At 37.2% G+C, this 24,378-nt stretch overlaps 10 protein-coding genes across 10 annotated transcripts; 4 read left to right on the top strand and 6 right to left on the bottom strand.

Annotated features, from left to right (window-relative positions):
- Positions 1–33: 33 nt before the first annotated feature.
- C9374_009038 (uncharacterized protein) lies at positions 34–2,055 on the bottom strand (the record flags this gene model as incomplete). The annotated part of the gene is made up of 1 exon (XM_044699181.1): positions 34–2,055. The coding sequence occupies one exon, from the start codon at positions 2,053–2,055 to the stop codon at positions 34–36; it is 2,022 nt and encodes a 673-aa protein (XP_044544784.1).
- A 69-nt stretch (positions 2,056–2,124) lies between these two features.
- C9374_009037 (uncharacterized protein) lies at positions 2,125–4,347 on the bottom strand (the record flags this gene model as incomplete). The annotated part of the gene is made up of 1 exon (XM_044699180.1): positions 2,125–4,347. One exon carries the CDS (start codon positions 4,345–4,347, stop codon positions 2,125–2,127), a length of 2,223 nt encoding a protein of 740 aa, XP_044544783.1.
- Positions 4,348–7,081: 2,734 nt separating this feature from the next.
- C9374_009036 (uncharacterized protein) lies at positions 7,082–7,756 on the top strand (the record flags this gene model as incomplete). The annotated part of the gene is made up of 1 exon (XM_044699179.1): positions 7,082–7,756. One exon carries the CDS (start codon positions 7,082–7,084, stop codon positions 7,754–7,756), a length of 675 nt encoding a protein of 224 aa, XP_044544782.1.
- Positions 7,757–9,089: 1,333 nt separating this feature from the next.
- On the bottom strand, positions 9,090–10,319 carry C9374_009035 (uncharacterized protein; the record flags this gene model as incomplete). Its single annotated transcript, XM_044699178.1, has 1 exon — positions 9,090–10,319. One exon carries the CDS (start codon positions 10,317–10,319, stop codon positions 9,090–9,092), a length of 1,230 nt encoding a protein of 409 aa, XP_044544781.1.
- A 959-nt stretch (positions 10,320–11,278) lies between these two features.
- On the top strand, positions 11,279–12,355 carry C9374_009034 (uncharacterized protein; the record flags this gene model as incomplete). Its single annotated transcript, XM_044699177.1, has 1 exon — positions 11,279–12,355. The coding sequence occupies one exon, from the start codon at positions 11,279–11,281 to the stop codon at positions 12,353–12,355; it is 1,077 nt and encodes a 358-aa protein (XP_044544780.1).
- A 124-nt stretch (positions 12,356–12,479) lies between these two features.
- On the top strand, positions 12,480–14,626 carry C9374_009033 (uncharacterized protein; the record flags this gene model as incomplete). Its single annotated transcript, XM_044699176.1, has 2 exons — positions 12,480–13,288; positions 13,510–14,626. 2 exons carry the CDS (start codon positions 12,480–12,482, stop codon positions 14,624–14,626), a joined length of 1,926 nt encoding a protein of 641 aa, XP_044544779.1.
- Positions 14,627–14,762: 136 nt separating this feature from the next.
- Positions 14,763–16,456, bottom strand: C9374_009032 (uncharacterized protein; the record flags this gene model as incomplete). Its single annotated transcript, XM_044699175.1, has 4 exons — positions 14,763–15,086; positions 15,197–15,602; positions 15,810–15,999; positions 16,129–16,456. The coding sequence occupies 4 exons, from the start codon at positions 16,454–16,456 to the stop codon at positions 14,763–14,765; spliced, it is 1,248 nt and encodes a 415-aa protein (XP_044544778.1).
- A 2,625-nt stretch (positions 16,457–19,081) lies between these two features.
- Positions 19,082–20,176, bottom strand: C9374_009031 (uncharacterized protein; the record flags this gene model as incomplete). The annotated part of the gene is made up of 1 exon (XM_044699174.1): positions 19,082–20,176. The coding sequence occupies one exon, from the start codon at positions 20,174–20,176 to the stop codon at positions 19,082–19,084; it is 1,095 nt and encodes a 364-aa protein (XP_044544777.1).
- Positions 20,177–21,180: 1,004 nt separating this feature from the next.
- Positions 21,181–22,437, bottom strand: C9374_009030 (uncharacterized protein; the record flags this gene model as incomplete). Its single annotated transcript, XM_044699173.1, has 1 exon — positions 21,181–22,437. The coding sequence occupies one exon, from the start codon at positions 22,435–22,437 to the stop codon at positions 21,181–21,183; it is 1,257 nt and encodes a 418-aa protein (XP_044544776.1).
- Positions 22,438–22,604: 167 nt separating this feature from the next.
- C9374_009029 (uncharacterized protein) lies at positions 22,605–23,816 on the top strand (the record flags this gene model as incomplete). Its single annotated transcript, XM_044699171.1, has 1 exon — positions 22,605–23,816. The coding sequence occupies one exon, from the start codon at positions 22,605–22,607 to the stop codon at positions 23,814–23,816; it is 1,212 nt and encodes a 403-aa protein (XP_044544775.1).
- Positions 23,817–24,378: the final 562 nt, after the last annotated feature.

The raw sequence follows: 24,378 nt of genomic DNA, 5'->3' as shown, positions 1-24,378 counted from the left end.
TTATCAAAAAAGTTTAAATCATTGATAAATATATCAGTCCAAGATGATGCTATCGAGTCGTAAAATATTCACTACAACATTAATTGCAGAGAGGACAATGTGTCTTTTCACATCCCATGATTCGAGAGGGATGTTTGAACTAAATTGTTCCTTTTCCTCTTCGCATATGTCGACAGGAGTATCTTGAGAACTCTCACGAAACATGTTCAAAAATGTTTTGGGAATTTCCTTGATAGGTGTTGAATGATTGCCAGGAATTTGAATATACTTCATGGATCCAGCAGTCATCAAATCTTGCATGAGCATGTGAATATGCTGTTGTGCAAAGGTGTCATGCCCTTGATTCTGTTGTTGAGATGAAATAATCATATTATACAGTAACTGTTTGGGTATTCTTAATAATGCTTGAGAAAATAACTTTAACGTTTCGGAAGGTTCGTAACATTTGTTTAACCATTCATCATTGCTTTCAACATTCCCATTTGAATTTTCCAAATCTTGACGATATTGTTGTAAGAATTTTGAAAATTGTGTTTCAAAACATCCTCCTCCAATGACACATGTTAAAAGTTCAATACTTGTGGATGATGACGAATGAGGTGGTTGATTTTTGATGATTGAAATTAAATGCTTCACACACTTGTGAATCTGATATTCTAATTGATCTAACAATTCGTGGTTTAAAGACTTGACAATCATGGTAAAATACGAGATATTGTTGTTGTTATGTAAATTAGAATCATTGAGCTCTACAGTAGATTCCTGAGAATCATTGAATTCAATAATTAAATCACAATGTTGGCCTCCTCTTTTAAAATTCATTTTCACATGACGAATATTTGAACCACAGGAATAGTTCGTGTTAAACTCTTCATCTTGTAGATTTGTAACAATTCCACTCAAGTCTGCCAAATCGATCAAATGATACAGAAGAGTGAGTGACGTATGGTCTCCTTGATTCGACTGCGTGTTCAAATTGCTGGATGAAATATCGTCAATATTGTATTGAAATACTAGAATATTTTTCTGATTGAGCATTTGAATAAATCTTCGCAAATGAGGATAATGAGATAGATCGATAGGTGTCGATTTTCTGTTGTTATTACTTTGTACAACCAATAACAGTATGTGACAATCCAACTTGGAAATGTATGTATTCATGTCATGAGCGATTTGAGACGGCAAGCTATCTTCCCAACAAGCTAAGCTCATAATACAAAACTTGCTCACCATTGATAAATTTGGCTTGGTCTTAAACGAAACGTTTAAATTAAACAAGTTCTCTAAAATGATGGTATTGCTCAATAACCGACTCTCTTCTAATTTTCCAATGTGTTTCATAATTCTCAAATTATATTCTGAAAGTGTTTCAAATTGAGTAAAATTTCGAGATGCCAAACTGAGCCAATTTAATACTAGATTGCTCACAATAGCGTTGTTATATATTTGATTAGCGATTAAGCTTTTGAAAATACTTGGCAATAATTCCATTTGATTTTTTTGATGTAGAGAGATGATGATAGGAATGCACAATTCTCTGTGCACTCGATCATTAGTATGAATATCAAAGATACGAGTATTATTTAACATGTATTCTCCAAAACTGTACAGATCCGAGCACAATTGATGAACATTATGAAATTTCGAAAAATATTCATTCATGATCAAATCCAACAATTCATAGGACAAGATGATGCATGATATTGTTCCATCCATGTATTCACTACAAGCATTGCGGAATAAGGAAACTAAATATTTCATAACGGGGTTATTAATTTTCATAAATTCCAACAATTGATTTCCGTTTTTTGTTATGAGTTGATTCTGATTAGGATCTACAATTAATTTGTATTGACCGCAAGGTCCCAAACACGAGGCTACCATATTCTGTAATTTATATAATTCGGAATGAATAACTTTCCAACATGGATTTGTTTCTTGATGAAATGAAGCTGATGAGAAGAAGGGCGGTGGAGATGCAACAACCATTGCTTCCGATGAGAGAAATTTCAACCCACGACGAAACTGGGAGGAAGCAGAACTTTGAGGTTTCATTTTTTTTATTTACAGTTTTACAAAATTATTTAAAACAGAAATTATTAGTACAATTATTAATATTTCTTCTTACATGACAAGTTCCATATTTTCCAAACGTTTTCGAGCCATTTCAAATCCTAGCTTGGCTGCTTTTTCATAATAATTAAACGCTTGTGAATGATCCACTCCTACAAGATGTCCCTTTTCATGAATTTTTCCCAATAAATACAATGCAAGAGGTGACGACGATGATGATTGATCTCCTCTTTTTTTCATTAATTCATTCAACTTGGAATAGGCATCTTGTAAATATTTAAGTCGTCCAGCAATTTTCACAACCTTATAACAAGCTTCCAAGAATTCGTCGTTACTACTCGAACATGCACGTAAATACCAATCGAGTGCTGTGAAATCCAACGTTGATTCAGGTTGCTCTTCCGTAACGAGAAGACGTCTCTCATACAATTTTCCAATTTCATACATCGATACGGTGTGATTGGGATTGAGAGAAATGGCGTGTGTGAAATGTTGAAGAGCTTTCTGTGGATTGTTTTCAACATTCGAGTTTCCTTTCACATAGAGTGTTCCCATCGTAAATGCTGCATCTGCATTTCCTTTTTCTGCTGATAATTTCAAATAGTTCATGGCTCGTTCCAAATCCACTGGCACACCTCTTCCATACAGATACACAAGTCCTAAATTTTTCATGTCTCCATGGTGAGCAGCTTTGGAATACCATTGAATGGCTTTTTCAGCGCTTTTCTCAACTCCACACGTACCCATGTCATAGATGAAACCTAATTTACATTGTGCAAGGACATTCTCTTTTGAGGCAGCCATTTCAAAATATTGTAATGCTTGCTCGGGGTCAGCTGCTTTCACATCTAATAAACCTTGTTCATAGACAGTTCCGAGTTCGTACAGAGCCATCACGTGATTGTTGAGAGCTGCTTTCTTCAAGTGTTCCAGACCAGTTTGGGCTGGCGTTTGTCCATGATGCAATGCAAGTCGTCCCAATGCATAATCAGCTTCAATATTTCCCAAATTTGCACTTTTCTGATAATAATATGCAGCAGAGAAGAGATTCATTGGTGTACCTTTTCCCATTTCATACATGTGTCCAATTTTGAATTGAATTTCTGCATTGAAACTACTTGCTCTTTTGTAAAACTCCAATGCTACGGTTTCATCGATGGAAATACCAATTTCTTCAAGTCCAAATTCATAGACCCGTCCTATGAACTCGGCTGCATCCGAGCAAGTGTGAGAACATAATTCATAATGTTCAACAGCTTTTTTCAAGTCTCTCGGTGTGCCAACACCATGTTCATACATTTTGGCCACTCGTAGATGAAGATTTGGACGGTTCAAGGTTTTGGCTCCACTTGAATAACATTCAAACGCTCGTGTGTTGTCTTTTTGAACACCCTTTCCAGTCTCATACATGTATCCAACGTATTCGAGTGATTTGTGATCACCACTATTGGCAGCCATAGAATAATATTTGAAGGCCTTTTCATAATCTTTTTTCAAGTAATCTGCTCCGTCATAAAATATCAATGCCACTGTTCGAAGGTCATGACCTGTACCTTTGGATAAATTTTTTGCCAAATAGGTCAATTGTGTATTCCGTCTTTCTATGGCATCTGTGTATTTATGGACTGATTTGTACTTGTGGTTCATGTTAAAATGTTCAACATGTGAAAGCTTGTTGAGTAATCGAAATAATTTCGGGTCTGTAGAGACTATTGGTCTTTGCTCTGTAAAATCAAAATATTTCAATTTTGGAAAACATTCATTCATTTCACACAGCCATTCTACTTGTTGCGACGAGTATCCACAAATGATCAATGCCAACTGTTGCAATGCTTCAAACTTTCCAGTACACAATTGTTGAACGAATGATCGATTGGTTTGACCTCCAATGATTGTCAATGATGTGATACCACAATGAAAGGTTGATAATAATTTTTCATATCGACACGCAATCAAGGTGATGGATTTCCAAAGAAGACTCAATCCATATTTCATTTCATTCTCACTTAGAATTTCATCAAATAAAAATAAATCTCTCTTGGGAGCTTGTAATCCGACTGCAAATCTCCAACATTGACAAGTACAAGCCACTTGTAATAAATCTACATCCTTCAAATAACTCAAAATGTGAGTTTCAACGACATCCATTGAAAGTAAACAATTGTTAATAAATATTCCGTAGTGATGATCATGGTCTATGGGTTCATGTTGATGCTTGGGTATTTGTGATCGTTCGTCCTGTGATTCAAGTTTTCTCTTTTTATTTTCGTTCATTTTTTTGATTGGATTTTTGATTCAAAATAGTGTACATACATTATTCTTCTTGTCCTGAATCAAGAAGTGAATAATACCAAATGGTGACAATGCAATCAACCTGGTATTTTGTTACATCTTGTGGATGCGCTGCTTGACTTTTCATAGGGAGTCTCAAATCCAATTACTCGTTGGCAGTCCTTGCCATTCATCTCATGGCCAAAATAATAGACTCAGCTCAATGCACTCGAGTGTAGACGCGTCCAACAACACTTACATAAAGGTTGATATAAATCTGGTGAACAATGTTTTTGCTGCATCTACTCGAAAACCACTAAAATCCCGAACAACATCATCCGGTTTCTCACATCATCGAATGATGTGATTTGAATTCCAGTTGGCCACTGCCTCAATCAAGCCATAGTTTAAGTCAAAGTCCCATGAAATAATTGTTCATTCACAATGAAAATCCATGACCTCTGGAACATCGTTATAAGGAGGAATTGGTATTTGACTTTGCGATTCCTTAATATAGTGAGTTGCCCATTCCAGTTAGCTCCCCATGTGACCCACAAATTACCGTTGTGTTGATATGGATTTTGATAATCATGCCGCTTCCTGCCTTGTGATGAACGACATGACAACTCCCAAACGACGACAATCTTCGAGAGTATTCATTCGAGAATGATGCTTGATTTAATAACATACCTTTTTGATGGGTGATTTTAAGTAAGGTGTTTCATGCAATTATTGGTTGTCAAAAACGGGCAATAGAGAGAGCACAACATCTTTGTAACTCAACTATTTACAATTTATTTACCATTATTGGAAGGAGTAACATATGTTGCCCCAGTGATAAAATCCGAAAAAGAAGATGGACAAGAGGATATTTTGACCGTCATCAAAAAACTGCTTCCATCTCTGGTCTGGTTCATTGAACCTTTTTAAGTTGAGGAAGAACAATATCGCACTTATCAACATGTAACTCCCGTGAAGAGCGACGTAGACTGATTTTGGCAGATGTACTTGGCCATACTAGACCCCACATAAACGATAATATTTCAGTGCAAGTAATATCCTGGCCAACTAAATAAAACTCTAAAAAACAACTACTCTTACCTGTGCCATCTCTTTTTCATGCCTTTCTTTCTTTCTTTGCTCTTCGTTTTGCTTTCTTTGCTCTTCGTTTTGATGTGCTATTTGCCTTCTTTGCTCTTCGTTTTGATGATATTTCATTTCTAGATACTTCTGCTGCAACTCCAGTTCTCTCATCTTTTTCGCATGTTTTTCTTGCTCCGAAAGGCTTTCGTTTCCCCGGGACAAGATGTGTGAGCCTTGATTTTCGTGTTCGCTAACCTCAAACTGAATACTCTCGGGATCAAGTATTTCGTTTAAGATCATAGTTGTGTTTTTTTGTTTTATATGGTTTTGAATAGGTGCTGCGTTCTTTAAAGGTTTTTCTGTCATTTTTTGTTAAGGCTCACCTTGTAGTTGCATTGGTTGTTGAGGGCGGGAACATTGTGCAAAAGCCTTTGTGGAAGAAAGTACACCATTAGAGGTCAAGATTCAACCTAACGTTTAAGGACAAAGAACCAGTATGAAACGAATAGGGATGGAGATTACATTCACCCTCACTCAGATTTCATGATGGATATTCACACAACAGTGCTGAACTCGCATCCATCCTTACTTCTATTCATCTTCTACCGAACCGCTCCAAAGCAACCATCCATACAGACAGTCAAGTTGCAATCCAAGCTTTGAAAAAGAACTGTCAAGGACGATTCCACCTCTTCTATCGAGAATTTCAGAAAATAATTAGAGCTAGAAGTCTTCAAATTTCTCTAAAGAAAGTAAAGGGACATAAGGACCCTGAGAATATCAAGGTGGACGCTTTAGCCTGACAAAATCTCTCACAACCCACAATTTTCGACATCAGACCACTCTTTGGCAAACAACGACTCCTTACCAAGACAGGTATCATCATTTTCAATCAAAGAGAAATGACACGGACCTTTCACAACAAGAAAAAGACAACAAAATTAGATGACAATCCCAACCTCATTGATCATGTTCATCGAAAATCCCTCAATATTAGATTCTTGAAAGCGAAAATCTCACCCAATTACAAGTATGCAGTCTGGAGAAATATTACCGACTCTCATTTAAGACACTTCACAGGCTCCTATTGCCCTGACTGTGAAGTCGAGTCCAATCTCCACCACTACATACATGAATGTCCGAAGCTTGACCCTGCGAGATACTTCTGTGAAATGAAGATCTCTTCTTTGATTTCCCAACCATGTACAATCATTGACTCGAATTCGTGGTTTAATCCACGTCGTCCCATTTTCTACGTCCATCACTCCGGTTTCCTACCTCCAGATAGTGATGCGATAAGGCACGTCCCAGCTATTGAAAGGAAATGGCCTGAAATCCAAGTACTGTTAGCCCTCTTCGTTGGCAGATGCCACAAACAATATTACTTAGACGAAAAAGGGCCTTCGGCCCCTAGTTAGAATCCCACAAATACTACTATTCTGACAAGATTGAAGACTAAGGACCTTGTTCTTAGTTGGAATCGGTGTACAAACACCTCAATAAATTTTTTGATGTGTGTTCATCGGAGAGAGACTTTAATTACTCACTCCGAACCTCAGTATTCATGAGTGTAGTGTAAGCACTACTTGTAAACTTACCGCCAACCCAAATAACCGTTACTAAGGAAAAAATTCTTTACTTCACCCTTAAAAAAATGTCCATTTCCAGATCCTCAACGGAACCTGCTTTGCAACCTTCCACACCTTTTGGATGGTTTATAAAAAATAACTTCCACCATGAGATATTCTGCGAAACCGACAACCGCTTCACTGTGAAAGAAATTCTAACACAGCAGGAGAAAACACGAGGAAAAAGAGTGGTTGTGGAAACTACTCTCATTACTGATATAGACAAGAAAAGAAGAAAGGTTCCTGGTTGTGATAAGGAGTGTAACGAATTAGCATTGATGTACCAAAAGGAGCTTTTTGAAACGAAAGTAGTTGATGTTCAGGGCATTTCTGAGAAGGCTGATGATTGTTTTCGTTTCCATCTGGAACAGATGAAAAAGGAGATGGATGAGAAGATCACTAATAATAAGAAAGAGTATGAGATCCAGATTAGTGCTGTTGAGCAAGAGTGTGAAGAGAAGATCAGGAGTATAAAGAAAGAGTGTGAGATCAAGATTAGTGCTATTGAGCAAGAGTGTGAAGAGAAGATCAGGAGTATGAAGAAAGAGTGTGAGGATGTGATCAGGACTAACAACCAAGAGTGTGCTGAGAACTTCAGGGGTGTAAAGACAGAGTGTGAGATCCAGATTAGTACTATGGAGGACTTGCAACAAAACCATGCCAATGAAATCCAAGAACTGAAGTCAGATCTGGGGGTATGAAAGAGGAATTACACACTATGGACTAAATTTCGTTAAGACTGTTTGGTCGGTATTAATGGCTAATTTAGCTCTCTTCTGAACATTCTCTGAAGTCTGAACCTCCACAGCAGCATTCAGGAAAATTACCTTCAATTATGGCACCAAAGTAAAATCCTAAACTAAAACGTTGGTTAAGCTGTAATAACTGTTGATAAACTGTTCGTCGGTCACCCATTCTCGTTCGATCATTTCATCTCGGATGATGACCACATTCACAACACATCCACTGTAAATTAATTAAGCCACAACAATAATAGAATGATGTCATGATGATCCATTCGGTCCATACATTGATCTTTCTCACTTGATTGGTTGGTGAAGCATCAGAGGAGCCATTTTGATAGAGAACATGTGAAATTGTCGGTGGTACTAAGCTTGTTGTATTTCATGGTAGATCCTGTTGGAATACTCTCTACACTCAATGAGCTTGTCATAAATTGACTGCCAATATCACAAAATACGCCACTCCAAAGAACAGATCCTATTGCTAATAACACAGGTAGAAGCCAGTTTCTTCTGTACAACATTGACATGATGGCAACTATTGTCAAAATGATATACGGAAACAATTCGTTTGATTCTCCTTTGGCATCATGGTTCTTCTTTTTTCTTGTCTGGACTTTCGAGAAGAAAATCTTGCTACTGAAGAACAAATGCAATACCGCTGCTTTTTGTGCATGATCGAACTACAGAGGAGCTGTCTTGCTGTCGTAATCATACATAAACAGTCCCTTGGCAAGATACAAAATAAATCCAGGTATCGAGAAGATAACATTCCTCCAGTCATTCCATATTTTGGTATTGCATGAACGGTTCATGCATTTTCGTAGCATGTTGAATTTTCAGATTCAGATTCTTTGTGACGGTTTAGCTCCACTTCTTAAAAGTCCCCCTCACGTTTGTAATGATCTGTGATTGATAAGGATTTCGACCCCAGGAACCTTGATAGAAGCGCTGCTTCCTACGACACCAAGAGAGGAACATCTAGGTTGTGATTCTACTTGCAGAGTTAACCCAATTGGATCCGGATCTTGGAAGTGTATAAACAGGCCTCGTAATAAATTTTTTTGATTGTATTTGAAGCATAATCTATTGAACTGCAACAGTAATGAATAATTGTCAAAAAAACTTAATTTTATGACTTTAAGGGGAAAAAAGTGAGAGAAAGTTAGCCGTAATACTATACAATAATACATTAGAGGTAGTGCTCAGAAATGTTGAGGGTGGTTGTGACAGTATTTACACAGAGTGAGGTTGTTATAATACGATACAGAAATAATGAGACTCTCATAATTTACATGAACGGGGAAGTGGTGGAATTAGAGCAGTTGCTGGTACTGCTTGATGGTCTGAGTAGGATTGAATCATCAAGTATGACTGACGACACCAGAGTTGGAGTACAATCTGAATCAATGTCTGTAATTGTGACGGTGGCTGTGGTGCTACTCGGCTTCCCAATAACTTGAACTGCAGGCGAGGTGGGAGTGAGAGGACGAAGTGGGCTCGTCACATTGAAAGGTGTACTTGGTAATCGGCCTTCGTCGTTGAGTTTTTTAAATGCTGCCACCAGAGCTGACTTTGGGAATGCCTTATTCTGATTTTGAATGATACCAATAATGTTTTGCAATTCTTCTTTTGCCTTCTCTTCTGGAGATGAAAAATCGAGAGGAGGCAGGGTTGCAGCATTGGACGATGCGTCATTGATGGCATTTTGGACAACTCCCTCAAAAGCATGATCAAGTTCGTCATCATTGTGATATCGGTTGGTAGAAGGAAGGCGTTGATACTCATTTGAAGCTCTGGCAGAACGAGAAGTGTACGAGTCATCATCAAAAAAGTTATAGTCAATGGAAGAGCTTATACCTCCTGATTTGAGAGAGGAAGAGAATGGACTGTGATGGGATTCTGAAAGTGCTGAAGTATTTGTGTTACTAACAGTCGAGATATGGATGCTACTTGAGACCTCTGCACTTGTTTCAGTGTGAACATCTTCACTGAAATAATTTTCTTTCACAAATGATGACAAGGAAGATGACAAGGAATGAGTACTGGATTGAAGTGCATGACTTGAGTGGTGATGGTGGTATGAAGAATGATGATGATTCTGGTAGTGGTCGTTATTTACACTGTGATGAGAATGCTTGTTGTTTTCAGAATGAGCATTATGATGGTGGTGGTTCGCCTGTGTGACACGGATGGGAGTTGGTTTTGAAGGTGCCCTCCTGTTGCCATTGTCATCCACACATTTCAACCTATTCACCAAATGCTTGTGATACTCTTGCAAATGCGATACAGAAATACCAAGACTTGATGCGAGTTGTTGAAGAGTATTCCTTCCATTATGCACTGCTTTAAGAAGGTCATTATCGGTCAAACCTCTACTCGACAGTGTTCTTGATATCAGCTCCAAGTTGATGGGCTCTTCCTCCGTGGTTGGAGACAAAGCAGTACTATGAGGAGCCTTTGCAACATTGTTGTTATTCGAGCAATAAGGAAAGAATGTCGTAATGAACAATCTCTTCATGCTGCTCGCTCTCTTAATTGTATGCAAGAGGAGTGTGTTGTCGCTGTTGTTGTCTTGCAAGAAAGGTCTAACGATGAATTTGTCCCAAGAATCAAACGTCGGTTTAAAGTCTTTTTTTAAATCTGTGTTAGTTCTGTGTGTGTCTTGTATGATGATGTTGGCCCGATGCAGTGATGAGATTGGGGAGATACGAGAGAACAACAAGAATAAATTTAGGCAAAACAACGTTGCAGAAGAGAGAGGGCAATCAAAATTCCAAGCTTTTCTTCGTTGGATACGAGTTTGTGGAGATTTTCAGAGACTCGGGCTTTGATTTGTTGTTCAAGTGATGAGAATCCTTGAATTGAATCAATCATCAAGCCTTTGACGACTGGTTTCCACTCCAAGAAATCTCAATGCTGCAGCTCTCCGAGTGATGCACCAAGAAGAAACTTCTTTCACTAGTGAACAACACCTTGTATGGCCGTTATTGGATTAAGAGGTCAATCCGAATGGGGGCTTGTTGCAACAAGAACAACCAACCAACCAATAACTATTGTTGTTTTTTCTATGGTTGAATGTCCAATGGCAAACGGTTTTTGGCGCCAGAAATATGGTTGATTTGAATTTCCAAATTAATCGAATGTCTTTTATTATCGTCAGTCATGATAAACGCCATGAATACGTCACACTCACCAGTGCTAAGTGTGTGAGAAGTGAAATTGTGAAATTTACAAATGTTGATTCCAATTGAATGCAAGATTGTAAATGCATTGTTGTAAAAACCCTTCTTACAATTCCTTACTGTTGATTCTTCGAACAAAGAAGAAGAACCCGATGAGCTCGATACTTCTTTCATGTACATACTTCCTTAGACGACTAAATGTAATAAACATACATTCCTTTGGAACACCAGAATGCACGTATTGGAAACCACAAGTCAATTAAAGACACAAGATGCAATTTCCAACTTTCAAAAAATGATTCAACAACAACAACCTCAAGATTCACTCTCCCAAAATGAACATCCTTCTCTGGTCTTGATGAAACAATGCCAACTCGGAGTGGAAGATATTATTGAAGAATTTGATCACCTTTTAGAAAATGATCGGATTTTAAATGTTTATATTTACGGGAGTAGACTCTATGGAAAAACTCCAACTAAGAATTCTCATCATGCTGGAAAATCCAAGAGAGCCAATTCATCAAAGAACAAGAGTAATGAACCATCAGATTTCATCTCCTCAGTAGAATCCTCTCCAAATGAAATACAACCGTATTATACAATCACACCTGACACCGATTTTGATATCATGATGATTTATGATTATGAAGAGGACAAGACGCCGTCCAAACTCACCTTTCTGTCCAATCAGAAAGAAAATAAGAATAGTGAATTCTTTCAACTATTACTTCCGAAATATAAACAACAATATGGACATTTACCATTTACTGAGATGATGAAAAAAGATCATACGATTTATTACAAATTTACACAAAAACGATTTGGATTGGACATGTGTCTGTATTCAAAAGAACAATTTATGAATCAAGTGAAAAAACATCAATTTTCAGAGCTCATAGGTCTGTTTCTAGAGAAGAGTTCTGAAGATTATCAACAATTTATTTTGAGAAGGAAATTTAATGTACTGGAAGAATTTACAAAACAACAGGGAACTATTAATTTATCAGTATTACGAAGTTCATTAAGTCAATCGGCAAGCATGTGCTGGAAATGTTGCAAATCCATGTACGAACATCGATTAGAATTAGATCCTCCCGAAATTGAAATTTTCAAAGCGAAAAAAACAGTCATTCACACCTTGAGAGTGTATCATTATGGAGTTCAAATCGCTCAAAATAATGGTATTACGGATTGGCATGCTTGTGATAAATACTATGACGATCTTTTAGGTACCAAAGACAAGTATCAAACATGGAGAGAAATGTCCAAAGTTTATGGACCTATTCGTCTTCAACTTCATGAACAATTTAGAGCTTGCTGTCCCAAAGAAGATGAAGAAACAAACTCTAATCAAGATGATGCAATTGTTTAACAGATACGAAAGAGTTTTACCTAAATTCTTGAATTGACAAAAAGAAAGACGGGCTGTTGAAGTTCACACACAACATCTCAAATTGTACAACTCTTGTCGCATGTCATAACACGCCCCAAAAAAAATGTTCTTCAAACGCTTGCATTCCAAAGCGAACAGTGCCAAACACCAACCACTCCAAGACGACGAAGAAGCCTCTTCCTCCCCCTCTTCATCATCGTTATCCAATCCATCTCGCCAACAAGTTTCCAACAATGAAAATCATTTATACAAGGACCAATCCGAAGAGTTTTCAGATGAATTGTTAACAGTATCTTCTCCTTCATCATTATCCAATCGAATGCAATCCGCTCTCAAAGTACGTTCTTCTTCGGAAGATGGTAGCAATGGTAATGGAACTACAAAAGAAAAACGAAAGGCAGTTTCGTTTCGAGATTTGAAAACATCTCATAGATCTGTCCATGGTGAAGAAGAGGAATCGTCATCGAATGGTATGAACAGTTCTCGAACGGAAATGATGAAAAGTATCGATGACCAAGAACAGGTCATTATTGTTCATGATGACCATACTCATGATGACTTTGACACTTCTCCAAATACGGTAAATTCACTTCAAAGTGAATATTACATGACACACAGTGGAAATCAACGTTCCGCTCGTGATCGTCACTCCATCGATGAAATTGCCATGCAACCAAAAATCATCATGTCTCGTCAAAGTATTCGTTTTTTGAAAAGTGTCATTCCCAAAAAACGAGAAGAACGAACTTGGAGACATAAATTATATCTCGTGATGAATCAACCTCAATCGTCACGATTAGCAACGATTGTAACCATATTTGTGAGCATTGTAGTGCTCATGTCAGTCATTGTATTGATTTTGGAATCGTATGCCACGTTGTATCAATATGAATTGATGTGGTGGATTGTTGAGTAAGTTATGAGAGATGTGGTTTTTTTTGATTGGATCATTCATTGAAATGTTCAATCATTCATGATTTATGATGATGATGTCATCCATTTGAAATTATGAACAAATTTATTTACATTAATTTATTTTACATTTTCAAAATAATTTATATATCTACTCAACTCTCATGTTCACACACATTCATTTTAATTTTGAATGAAATACATCCTGAAACACTTGATAGAGGAATTTTAGCCTTCTTCTTCTCTATTGAATACATTTTAAGAATGATTGGAACCATTTACACATGGCGAGATTTTCGAGACTTCTTTTTACGAATCATGAACATTGTGGACTTGTTGAGTTTCATGCCCTTCTATGTGGAAGTTGTGTTGTATTATATTTTCAAATTTACACTTGGAGAAAGTCATTCCATTACTCTCATGGTCATGAATTTACAAATTCTTGGCGTGTTCCGAGTATTGAGATTGTTAAAATTATTCACACTTTCGAAACATTCCATTAAGGTGAAATTATTATTGACAGCCATGAGAAAGTCTCTCGATTTACTCTTTTCTGTCATTTTCTTCATTTTGAGTGCTGTATTTATATCAGGAACAATGATTTATTATTGTGAACGAGGAGTGTATGATCACACACGGAAAGAATTTGTTCACATTTCTTCAGATGGTAAAACGACAGAAATTTCACCATTTTCCAATGTCTTGATTGGAATGTGGTATTCCATTGTGACCATTACAACAACTGGATATGGAGATTATGTACCAAAGAGTACATTGGGACAATTCGTTGCAGGTTGTACCATTGTGTCGGGTTTGTTATTTGTGGCATTGCCATCTTTGATTATTGGTCGAACGTATAGTGAAGTGTTGCATCAATATGAATTGCAAAAAGCTCAAATTGATTCTCAAATGGAGTATACGATGGAGGATGGGTCAAGTATGAATGATCTCTCATCTTCATTATTCGATCAACAAGAGACTCATGAATTCGATCATGAGGAGACTTGGGCAAGTGTGATTGGTTCTGGTATTGATGAATATGCCAATGATCATAAGGGTACGCAGGGCGATGCGAGAACATCTCTCGATAGTGTACGATCCGTGTCGTCGTCATCAGCATCAACAACGTCGAGAGAGGCAGCAGTGAAACGTTCAACCTTGGTCGACTTGTCCTCTGCAGAATTGACCAATGAGGAGTATTCGCAGTTGGATCAAGCTTCCGTTTTCAAATTGTTGGACGAGCAAGATAAATTGTTGCAAGAAACTGTGAGACGTATTGAAAAAACAAGGCGTTTGATTGCATTGGCGAAACGAAAAGCTTCCATTGTGGATGACTGAAGAATTTCAAATAGTTTTACAACAATAACCAAACGTTTTTCACTGTGTAGAAAAATTTATTTATCGCTCAAAAGGTGAACCTAGATGTAATAATTGAATGTAAATAATAGCAGTCATAAAAGCTCAATATGTCTTATTATTCAACAAAGCTTTCAAGTTTTTGAATAATTTTTTGAAGTGTAGCTTTCTTCTTCTTGATGGTTTCCATAATTGCTTCGGTATCTATTTGGCTTAATCCTTCAGAAAGTTTCTTATTTAATTCTTCAATTTGCTTTGATTCTCTTTCTGCAACGGTCTCTACTTGTTCCTCATCATTGATATTTCTGATATCTTCATCGGAAAGGAATGTTGTTTCGGCAAGTATTTTGGCAATTTCTTCTGAAAGTTTAGGTGTTGTTGAAGCTTCTGCTTGTTGTGCAGGAACTTCTACAGGAGGTTGTTGTTGATTTTTTGGCTTTCTCTGTTTGAGTTTCAATCAAATCGTAAATGTGGTTGTGTAATTATTGTCACAATTTCATTTTTGAATTTTCAATCATCAAATTTCACAAGTAACCTGTAATAAATACTTACACCTCGTTTCTTTTTAGCCGGTGTTCCATTAAGAGTTGTTGAAGTAACAACGCTTGTGGCCTTTGTTGGAGTATTAGGTTGAGTAGGAAGTGAAGAAACAGCTGCTGCATTAGAAGAGCTTGCATCCAAATTATATAATGTGGATGATTTTGATGGGGAGTGAGAGAGTGTCTCCGATATCATGGTACCAGATGATCTCTTTCTTCCACGGCCTCGGCCTCTTCCTCTTCCAGAGCTAGCTCTTCTTGGTGTTGTTGCCGGTGTTGGTTGTGAAATTGGTTGTTGTGGTATTGATGTAGAACGCTTCACACGATAATGAGCTTCATTGTCATTGTCACTCTCAGTATCACTTGCCACAAGAGAAAAGTCGAATCGATTATTTTTATCCTCAGACTCTCGATCAATTCTGTGTGTATCCATTTTTCCAAAATAGTGTACGAATAATTTAATATAATTGGCCAGCATTGATCAACCGAGATTGTTTAAATGAATATTGATGCCAATATTTGAGATGATTACAAGGAGTCAACACAGTGTTCAAGAATATCAGTTCAGTTCATAACAAGCAAATCCATATGAGATTGAAAATAACAATTTCACATATTGTACATACATGCCGTATACGCCCGATTGAGCAACTTGTTGAATTTTAACATCAGCCTCACAACGAAGTAATTCCATCGAGTGTCTATTCGTAGAAATGTGTAACATTTGTTGAAGTTGTGTAAGGACTTTAAGTTTTTCCCAATTCATTTCTCCTTGTGCACGAAAAGCACTCACAACACTACCATAAGCATTAATTTCTGTTTGTGTTGTCGTGTGTGTGTGATCATACACGTACAACAATATTGTCATACAAGTTGTTGTTGTTGTTGATGTGGGGTAATCCAATTTAATCATCATCATCATCGAACAATTATATAATTACCTACCATAGTGCCTCAACCTTTTTACTAGCTGCTTCTCAGAAAACTTAATTGGTTCATCAATCAACATTTGATCTCCCTGTTGTTGTTGTTGTTGATCTTGGCTTACATTGGACGATCCCAAAAAACCAGTTGATGGTGCTGTGGTTTGATCAATTGTGCCTGCTGTCGTTGGTGTTACTCCTTGGTTGTCAGAAGAAGAGGAGCCTCCCACCTGCGTAGGTTCAAGGCTTGTTGATAGCAACGTATCCAAGTCATCATGACCCTCAGGAACATGATGATTGTTGTTGGTTGATGATGCGGCAGCGAGTGTGCCAGGCTCGAGTGAAGTCATTTTTTTGATTTGTTTTCGAAAAAAAAACGTTTGTTTTGTAAATCCTTTGAATAATCTCTGTGGGGCTTATTTCGAAGCGTGCGTTGCTTTAATTCTTTCAATAATCTCAACACTTGTTTGAATGGTTGGCTAAACGTGTGGGCAGTTTGAAGGTTTTGTTTTCTAGAACGGATTTCATGTGTTGAACGTTGAACGCCGGATACACAAGTATGGGTTGAGTTGAATTATAACCCTTCTTGAATATAGTTGAGTAAGAAAGAATTGATGATTGAAGAGTTCTTCTTGACTATTTTCCACTCTCTTTGTGTACAAAAATAGTCAATAATATTTTTAAATAGTATTAAATCTCGTTGTAAAGTATTTAAATATCACTACATGCACCGACAATTAAAGAATTATTGCACGCACATCGCACCGCTACCACCTATTAAGACTAGCAAACCTCAAATGCTGAAAACAGTATTCAAAACCTCACATGGTTACATGCAATCTCATCTCCAATATATCAACACGACAAAATCATTAATAATATTAACGATGAATTCAAATAACACAAAGGAATCCTTTCGAAATCATCCAAACATCCAATGATCGAGGCAAGAAAAAAAGAGGAAGACCAGAAGAAGAAGATGTATCCGTATGTGTGAGCATGTTCATTCTCCTTCTAGGCTCCCTCTCTTTTTCTTGGCTCTTGTTCTCTCAATCCTTTTCACATATTGTTGAATTGAAACACACACACATGAATATTGTGTATATCTATTCGGTAGTAATAGTTGTCATAGTCATTTTGAAAATAGTTCATCATCAAGATGATGTTCGACGCTGTCATCAATCAATAGGAAACACACATGTGAAGATAGTGAAGAATCATCAAATGGATTGCTCCTGCGCACATGCAGGAATAGTGTCAGTAACAATTCGTGTGTGCAACAACATATATTTCGATATTTCGTCATGAACCCAATGACCCTTCCATCACTCGTCCGTGTTGGTTGGCATGTGACGTTGTCGTGTTGCTAGCTCATGCAAACACCTCTCTCAAAACAACATTCAAAACAAGCTTACCTTTCATTTCATCATTGCAATTTTTTCAAACTCACGGACGGGAAGACAAGTGCGTGTTTTGGAGAGAATCATGAATTGCGCGTCTTCTAGCATTTGGTACAGTTCATCCTATCGATTTTGAAATGTAGTAAATTCGAATGATGTAGAAAGAATCATTGGGTCTAGGAGTCGAGCTCGGTACCGCGAAAGATGGTGTGTGAAGGCTCTATCGTGAAAGTGACTGACAACGGTTAAATGCAAAGCATCTCCAAAATTGGAATTTCATGAAATTATTCACACAGAAGGTTTTTCCAATTCTTGAATTCACATGAGCATTTTCGATTACGATGGTGTGTTCAAGTTTGTCGTTATCATGTTTGCAAAGGACTTGAGAATTCTTCATTGCTAGCATGTCGAGTCATGTCTTGTGTGTGAGTGAAATTGCCACTCTGATGCTCCTCGTATCTCTCTCCAAGAATTCAAAGTGCGTGTCTCGAGAAGAATCAAGTTTGTGTTTTTTTAGATTTTTGCAGTTGGAAGTTGTCGTTGTAGGCTGATTGAGTGAATAACAAAATTTTGCATTTTGTTAACGACACAATACTGTGTGTCCGCAGCACGTGACACCAGTGGGTTTAGCGGTGGTGTTTGTGAATCTTGAGAAGGTGTTAGATTCGCGCGTAATCTGTTGTTGTTGTTATTGCAATCTAAAATCCTTATTGACATGCACTTACCATCTTGACACCAATGTGTGAGGAAAAACATTATCTATGAGGGTGTTCAGTTGACCAAATTTCGATTAGGCAAGTGCTCATATTAATAATTAATGTCATATGAGAATCATGTGTCTACAAGTTGTAGTGTGGTTACAAACGTAGACGCTGACACTCTAGACGTGTGTGTTTGTTTTTTTTGGAGGTGTTGGAAAGTTAACAAGAGACATGAAATTGTGGCAAGTGCTTTCAAATTTGAAAGTGACAAGTGTCGAGTGATAGGTTGCTAAAAAGGGACATTGCTCCCTTCATTTTGTGTGTGTCATGCACAATGATCCTTTCGAGTGTGTACCGTTTAATCATCTACAGCTTTATTTCAACCAGTTTGAAGAGTGGAGCGTCGTTGCTTGATTATTTCAAGTTGACACTAAGGAGAATTATATGATTTGCTACTGTATTGAGGATTTGCAAATTATCTCTCCATGTACCTCTAGGAGTCAATGTTGATTCATGCATTGACATATCTCAGCAGTCTTTTTCGTTTCAACACGCCATTTTGAATAATTGTCAAGTGTTACGATTGAAATGGAACAAAACGACAGAAATGATACCGAGATTCCTTACCCTTGTTGAAGTATTCGCTCACTTTGCTACCGGAGATGTTTTCATCATCAAACATCTGTAGTCATCTCCCATCGCATGACGAAACATCAACGCACTTATTCATCAAAGCTGGGGATTCATGTGGCACCACCTAAGAATTCTAATAAGGTTGTAGAAAAAAAATTATTTACAAAATTAAGGTTTTTAATGACACACATCATTGTGTGACGTCAAATGTGCTGCATTTACAAGCATTGATACGTCCATATTATACCTGCTCATACATTCCCTTCTTCTTTTGTGGAACAATTTCATCTTCATCGAAAAATTGATTTTCATCAAAATTGTCTTCGAGTCCACTGATTTGGAAGGTTGGATCAATTTCACCACTAAAACCAGTTTCCACTTGTGCAGCTCGAGCTTGAGGTAATTGTTGTTGGGAGGAAGCTTGAGAAGGAACAAATATTGGTTGTTGTGGTGGTGGAACAACGGTTTGAGCATAGTTTTGAATTGGTACCTGTGTGGTTGGTTGTGTAGCAGTCGTGGTGGCACTGGCAGTCGTGTCATTATTAGCCTCTGGTTGCTTCTTATTAAATCTAAATGTTAAGGCCTTCCAAATAGCAAAGTGAGCCAACAAAATCACAGTCCAAGCACCAATCACAATCAGGAACCATGGGAAGTCATGAATGGTGTAGCAATAAGTGACAAAAATCACAAAATTAATCACCGAGTAGAATAAAAGATGAATATAAAAGTGGTTGAGGTATTGTCTAAACTTGACCACCATTCCGTGAAGTAAAAAAGCAAGTAACAATACAGCCACTGGATAAATGGACCATGGGAAGCTTGATGGGGTATGTTCATTCATGATGACTAATTTCACTGATGTTGTCACAAAGAAGAGAGTATGAAATGAGAAGGGTTTGTCCGAATAATTTGGAGAGCCTTGAATTAATAAAATTCCAATGATCAATGCAGAGGCCCAAACAATATGAATGAACCATGGATATCCTGTGGGTGTAGTGAGAATCCATATACAAAAGCATAGAACTGACAATAAAACCATAATGATGGAAATTCTCATAAAGAGTTTTGGATGTTTGTGTCCCTGTAATGCGTCATACTTGCTAATCACACTATCCTCGATGGCTGTAATTCTTCTGGAAGCACGATCAACAATGAGTCTACTCTTGTCATTCATGGAAGAGCCCAATCCTGTGGTAGTTGCCATTCCAGCGGTGGTGGTTGTGTTTGATGTATCCATGATGGAGGTTGAATTGAGAGAAGCTCCGACGTTGTTGTTCGGATTATTCATCATCATGTTTGGAGTACCCATGATGGGAGTGGGCTCTGATTGCATCATTTTCGGGAAGTTGTACTGGTTGGTGATGATGATGAGAAATTTGAATCTAGTTTTTTGATTTTTATATGGTTGTTGTTGCTGTGTTATAACTTGTTGACCACGCTCCTGATTTGTCCAAAAAATTAGGATGAGTTATTTGTTGGTAATGATGAACAATTCAACGTTGAAAAAAAACAAAATCCGTTGATATAAATCTTCAGCGGTCCAAAGAGGATTGGCTTAAATATTTTTGATTTTTTTCGTTTATGTTGTTGTTGCGAATTGGAATGTGTTGGAGTTGAATTGGAACAAAAACACTTCAAAAGCAGCAGATGCAACAACAACAAAAACATGAATCGTTTTGGACTTGCTCCTCAGATCGAACACATACAACAGAATCGTGTTGGATGGCAGGTCGAACAGAATTCCTTTTTTATCCGCTCATATTAATCACATTGTGTTCTTACCTTTCTCAATTTCAGAAATTGAAGTTTCACGCATTGATGCCAAATAGCAAGAGAAATATTCATAAACCACAAAACCTTTGGGTGCAGCATGACACGTAAGAATCCAATAAATCTATCACAGGTCCTCAAAGATGTTTCACTCAACAAACCAGAACTCAAGAATCGTCCTGATTTCTTGCACCTCACTGTTCATACAACCAAAGGTTGTAGCGGGAGAGTCGTCATATTCCTGACAGGCATCCCGTCCAAAATTATATAAAGAGAATGAATGAAACATTGTGGAATGCATGACTGGCTGACAACTCACTTTCACGATTGGAAAATTTGCATTCTGCACAATTAAATTGTCAAGAAAGTCTTGTCTGACGCCCTTTTGTAGATTTTAATTGGCATACACTGAGGATTTTTAATCTCAGACCCACACACCCAGCAAAAATGAACCTGGGATTGGGTGAGTTGGGTGTGAGGACGGCGTTTAATCTCAAACACAACACAAATCCAAATCAATCTTCAAAAAAAAATATTTCTGCAACAAATATGATGATCATCAGCGTTTTATTATTGAAATTTGAACAAAGTGTTTGGCATGGTTTTAACCAACGGATTGCTTTTCAAAATAGCGTTCGAACATAGAACAGCTACCATTGCAACATATGGAAGCAAAGATTTTCTTTGTCTCCATCTTGTTGCCGTTGCTGATAATCGTTTTACATATCCGAAGGTCATTTCTACAATCATTCTCTCAGATTTGTGTTGCACAAAGAGATCAGGCTTACTTCTGATGATGGTTGATGTTGGAAGTACCAATTCAACTCCATGTTTGAATGTTTTTGCTTGATATCCACCATCAGCAAGGACCATCACACCCTGTAAGTATTTTTGGATATTACTGAAGAATAATACATCTTTGTCGTTCTTGCTTCCAGGAAAACCAACCGTAAAATGTAAAAATCTGCCTTGAAGATCAACTAACGCTTGTCCGATGAAAGAATGGATACATTTGTCACCACGATAATAGATAGCCTGATCTACACTTGGCTTGGAGATTCTGAAATGCGTTGCATCAAGCGCGCCTATTACTAGTCTATCAATGTTAGAGCTTCCTTGTAATACAGTCAAATGTCCTGGCATAACAACCTCGTTCATATAGGCCGATAATAATATGGGAATAATATGTTTGATTTCCATGCAAACATATCCTTTGGAAACTCCAAACATTTCTGACAGCAGAGCAAATTTGGAATATGATCCCATCCAAACACAGATTAGCAGTAATGTGTTTTTTGGAGTAAGTTTTGAGTATCTGTATTCACGTTTAGTATTGATATTTCTTCTCAAGTCATAATATCTTCTTGGCTTTAACAGTTCTAATTTGATCCTAGAATACATTTCTTCAAACTCAGCACGAGTTAAATGAGTGAAATCCATCAACTTATCGTCATCCCATTTTCCATAATTGTCAACTCCTTCCACCTTACTTTTTGGTTTTCGGTATTGACTTCGTCCTTGCCCACAAAATGGAGTTTTAGTTCTAAATTTTTTGGAAGTATAATATGGCTCTTCTGGTGGCAAAGGCATTACTGGAGGGATTAATGAGCAAGCAAGTAATTGAAGTCTTTTCAAATACTTTTCATCCCATGAGCATGCTTTATACATCAACAATTCTTGTTGTAGGTTATTTAATTTTGATATGAAACTATTGACATTGATATGACTATTTACACCTGGGTAATCAATCAACTCAGGATGAGTAATGATGACAGTTGCTGCCATCATTAAATAAGTGATGACGACATGTAATGTATTAGGCAGCATTTTTTTTCAGTTTGCATTGTAATATTACAATATTACATATTTTCTCAAACTATTGTAAATTTACAACAATTAACCGTTACAACCGTTACAACCGTTACATAATTCACCAACCCTATTTAACGTAGTTGACTAGTATTGTTTTGAAGAATCATCCATTAAAAAAAACAATGGCCAATACTCAACCCAAGAAGAAGCAAAAACCAACCAACACTCAACCTAACTCAAGTCAAGCATCAAGTAGCAATCAATCACAGGACCAATCCAGCACGGGAAAACGATGGACAGACTCTGAAGTCCTTGCTGCATTACAACTTTACAAACAAGACAAGGATTGGGAAAAGGTTGCGAGAAAAATTAAGGAATTATTTGACAACAAAGAATGGAATTGGCATGTGCGTGGTGACAAGAGTTGTGCTGAAAAGTATCGCAGATTGAAGGAGGAATTGAAAAAGGAAATTATTGAATATAGATCAAAACTCTCAGAGAAATTTAATAATCACACTCTGAAAATTAATCAAGATGTCGAATTATGTATTGACGAGGTAGTTATTGGTAAAGGTACCATCTTGAGTGCAAATCCATCTAATAACGAAGATTTATTCCATTGCCACGGTAAAACATATCCATACAACCAATTTGCTAAAATTACAATCAAGTCCCACGATGCAAGTAAGAAAAATTTACTCTTACCATCATCAGTCGTGACATCTGAATTTAAGACAGTTGGTGATTTGCAACAAGGTTCCATCATTGCTTTTCCTTTAACAAATTTATTGATTTTGAGAACTTTTGATTTATTTGAACCAAGTAATCCCATTTTGAAAGAAGTGTGGGATATTGAACGTGATAATCAACAATTTTTATTGACCACCGGAGAACTTAATTCTAATCCAGAAGACAATGTAATTGATCTTGTTGAACGTGATATTCAAGACACCGATCGTAGAAGAAATGCTATCCAAGAAAGAACAGATATTCAGCGCATGCATACCATTCAACATATGACATTCTATAGAAACAGTGAGAAGTGGGCCGAAGTATTGGATAAATTAACGGAGACATTCGAACTGGCCAACACTCTTATGAAGTCACATCAGGGCAAAGATAAGGTTGTTGTGTTGTCTTATAATGGAAAAAGAAAGAAGGTAGTTGTTTCTGACATCAAAGTATTGATTTACTTGTCTGGTGATTTTCTTTCATTCCTTCAGGAAAGAGTAACTTTAGGGGTGTGTACTTTTACTGATTTATTGAACAGAATAGTTCTTACAACCTCCGAAGGATTTATTGTCAATGACACGTATTCATTTGAAGCTCTTTCTTCAACAGAAACCACTGAACTCTCCATCAGTGTCATTGATAGAATGCACGATGATGAATAATAAATTTATTGATATTTCTTTATTCAAAAATTTTTTGAGTGTGAAATGGGTGGGTGGGTGTGAGGTACGGCGTTTAATCTCAACTCACCCAACCTGTGTGGGTGTGAGATTAAAAATCCCCACTGAGGATTTTTAATCGCAGACCCACACACCCAGCAAAAATGAACCCGGGATTGGGTGAGTTGGGCGTGAGGACGGCGTTTAATCTCAAACACAACACAGGTCCAAAACCTGTTCGTCAACCTTTCATAAAAAATATCACGATGTGATCATCTTTGTTTAATTCAAATTTAAACAAAGAGTTTATCACTGTTTTTAACTTGATATTCATTAATTCAAAAATTTTTTGGGTGTGAAATGAGCGGGTGGGTGTGAGGTACGGCGTTTAATCTCAACTCACCCAACCTGTGTGGGTGTGAGATTAAAAATCCCCACTGAGATGACATTTCAAGTAACCGATTCATAAACTATGCCAGAATCAATCAATTCTGAAATTTTAGTTGTAGTAAGGGATTGTCCTGAAAGAAAAAACGATGAACGAGCAGACTTTAAATGTAATAGG

Source organism: Naegleria lovaniensis, assembly GCF_003324165.1.
Source record: "Naegleria lovaniensis strain ATCC 30569 chromosome Unknown tig037, whole genome shotgun sequence".
Taxonomy (NCBI): Eukaryota; Heterolobosea; class Eutetramitea; order Acrasida; family Naegleriidae; genus Naegleria; species Naegleria lovaniensis.
The sequence above is the reverse complement of the archived record's forward strand: the minus strand, read 5'-3'. Positions and strand labels throughout refer to the sequence as shown.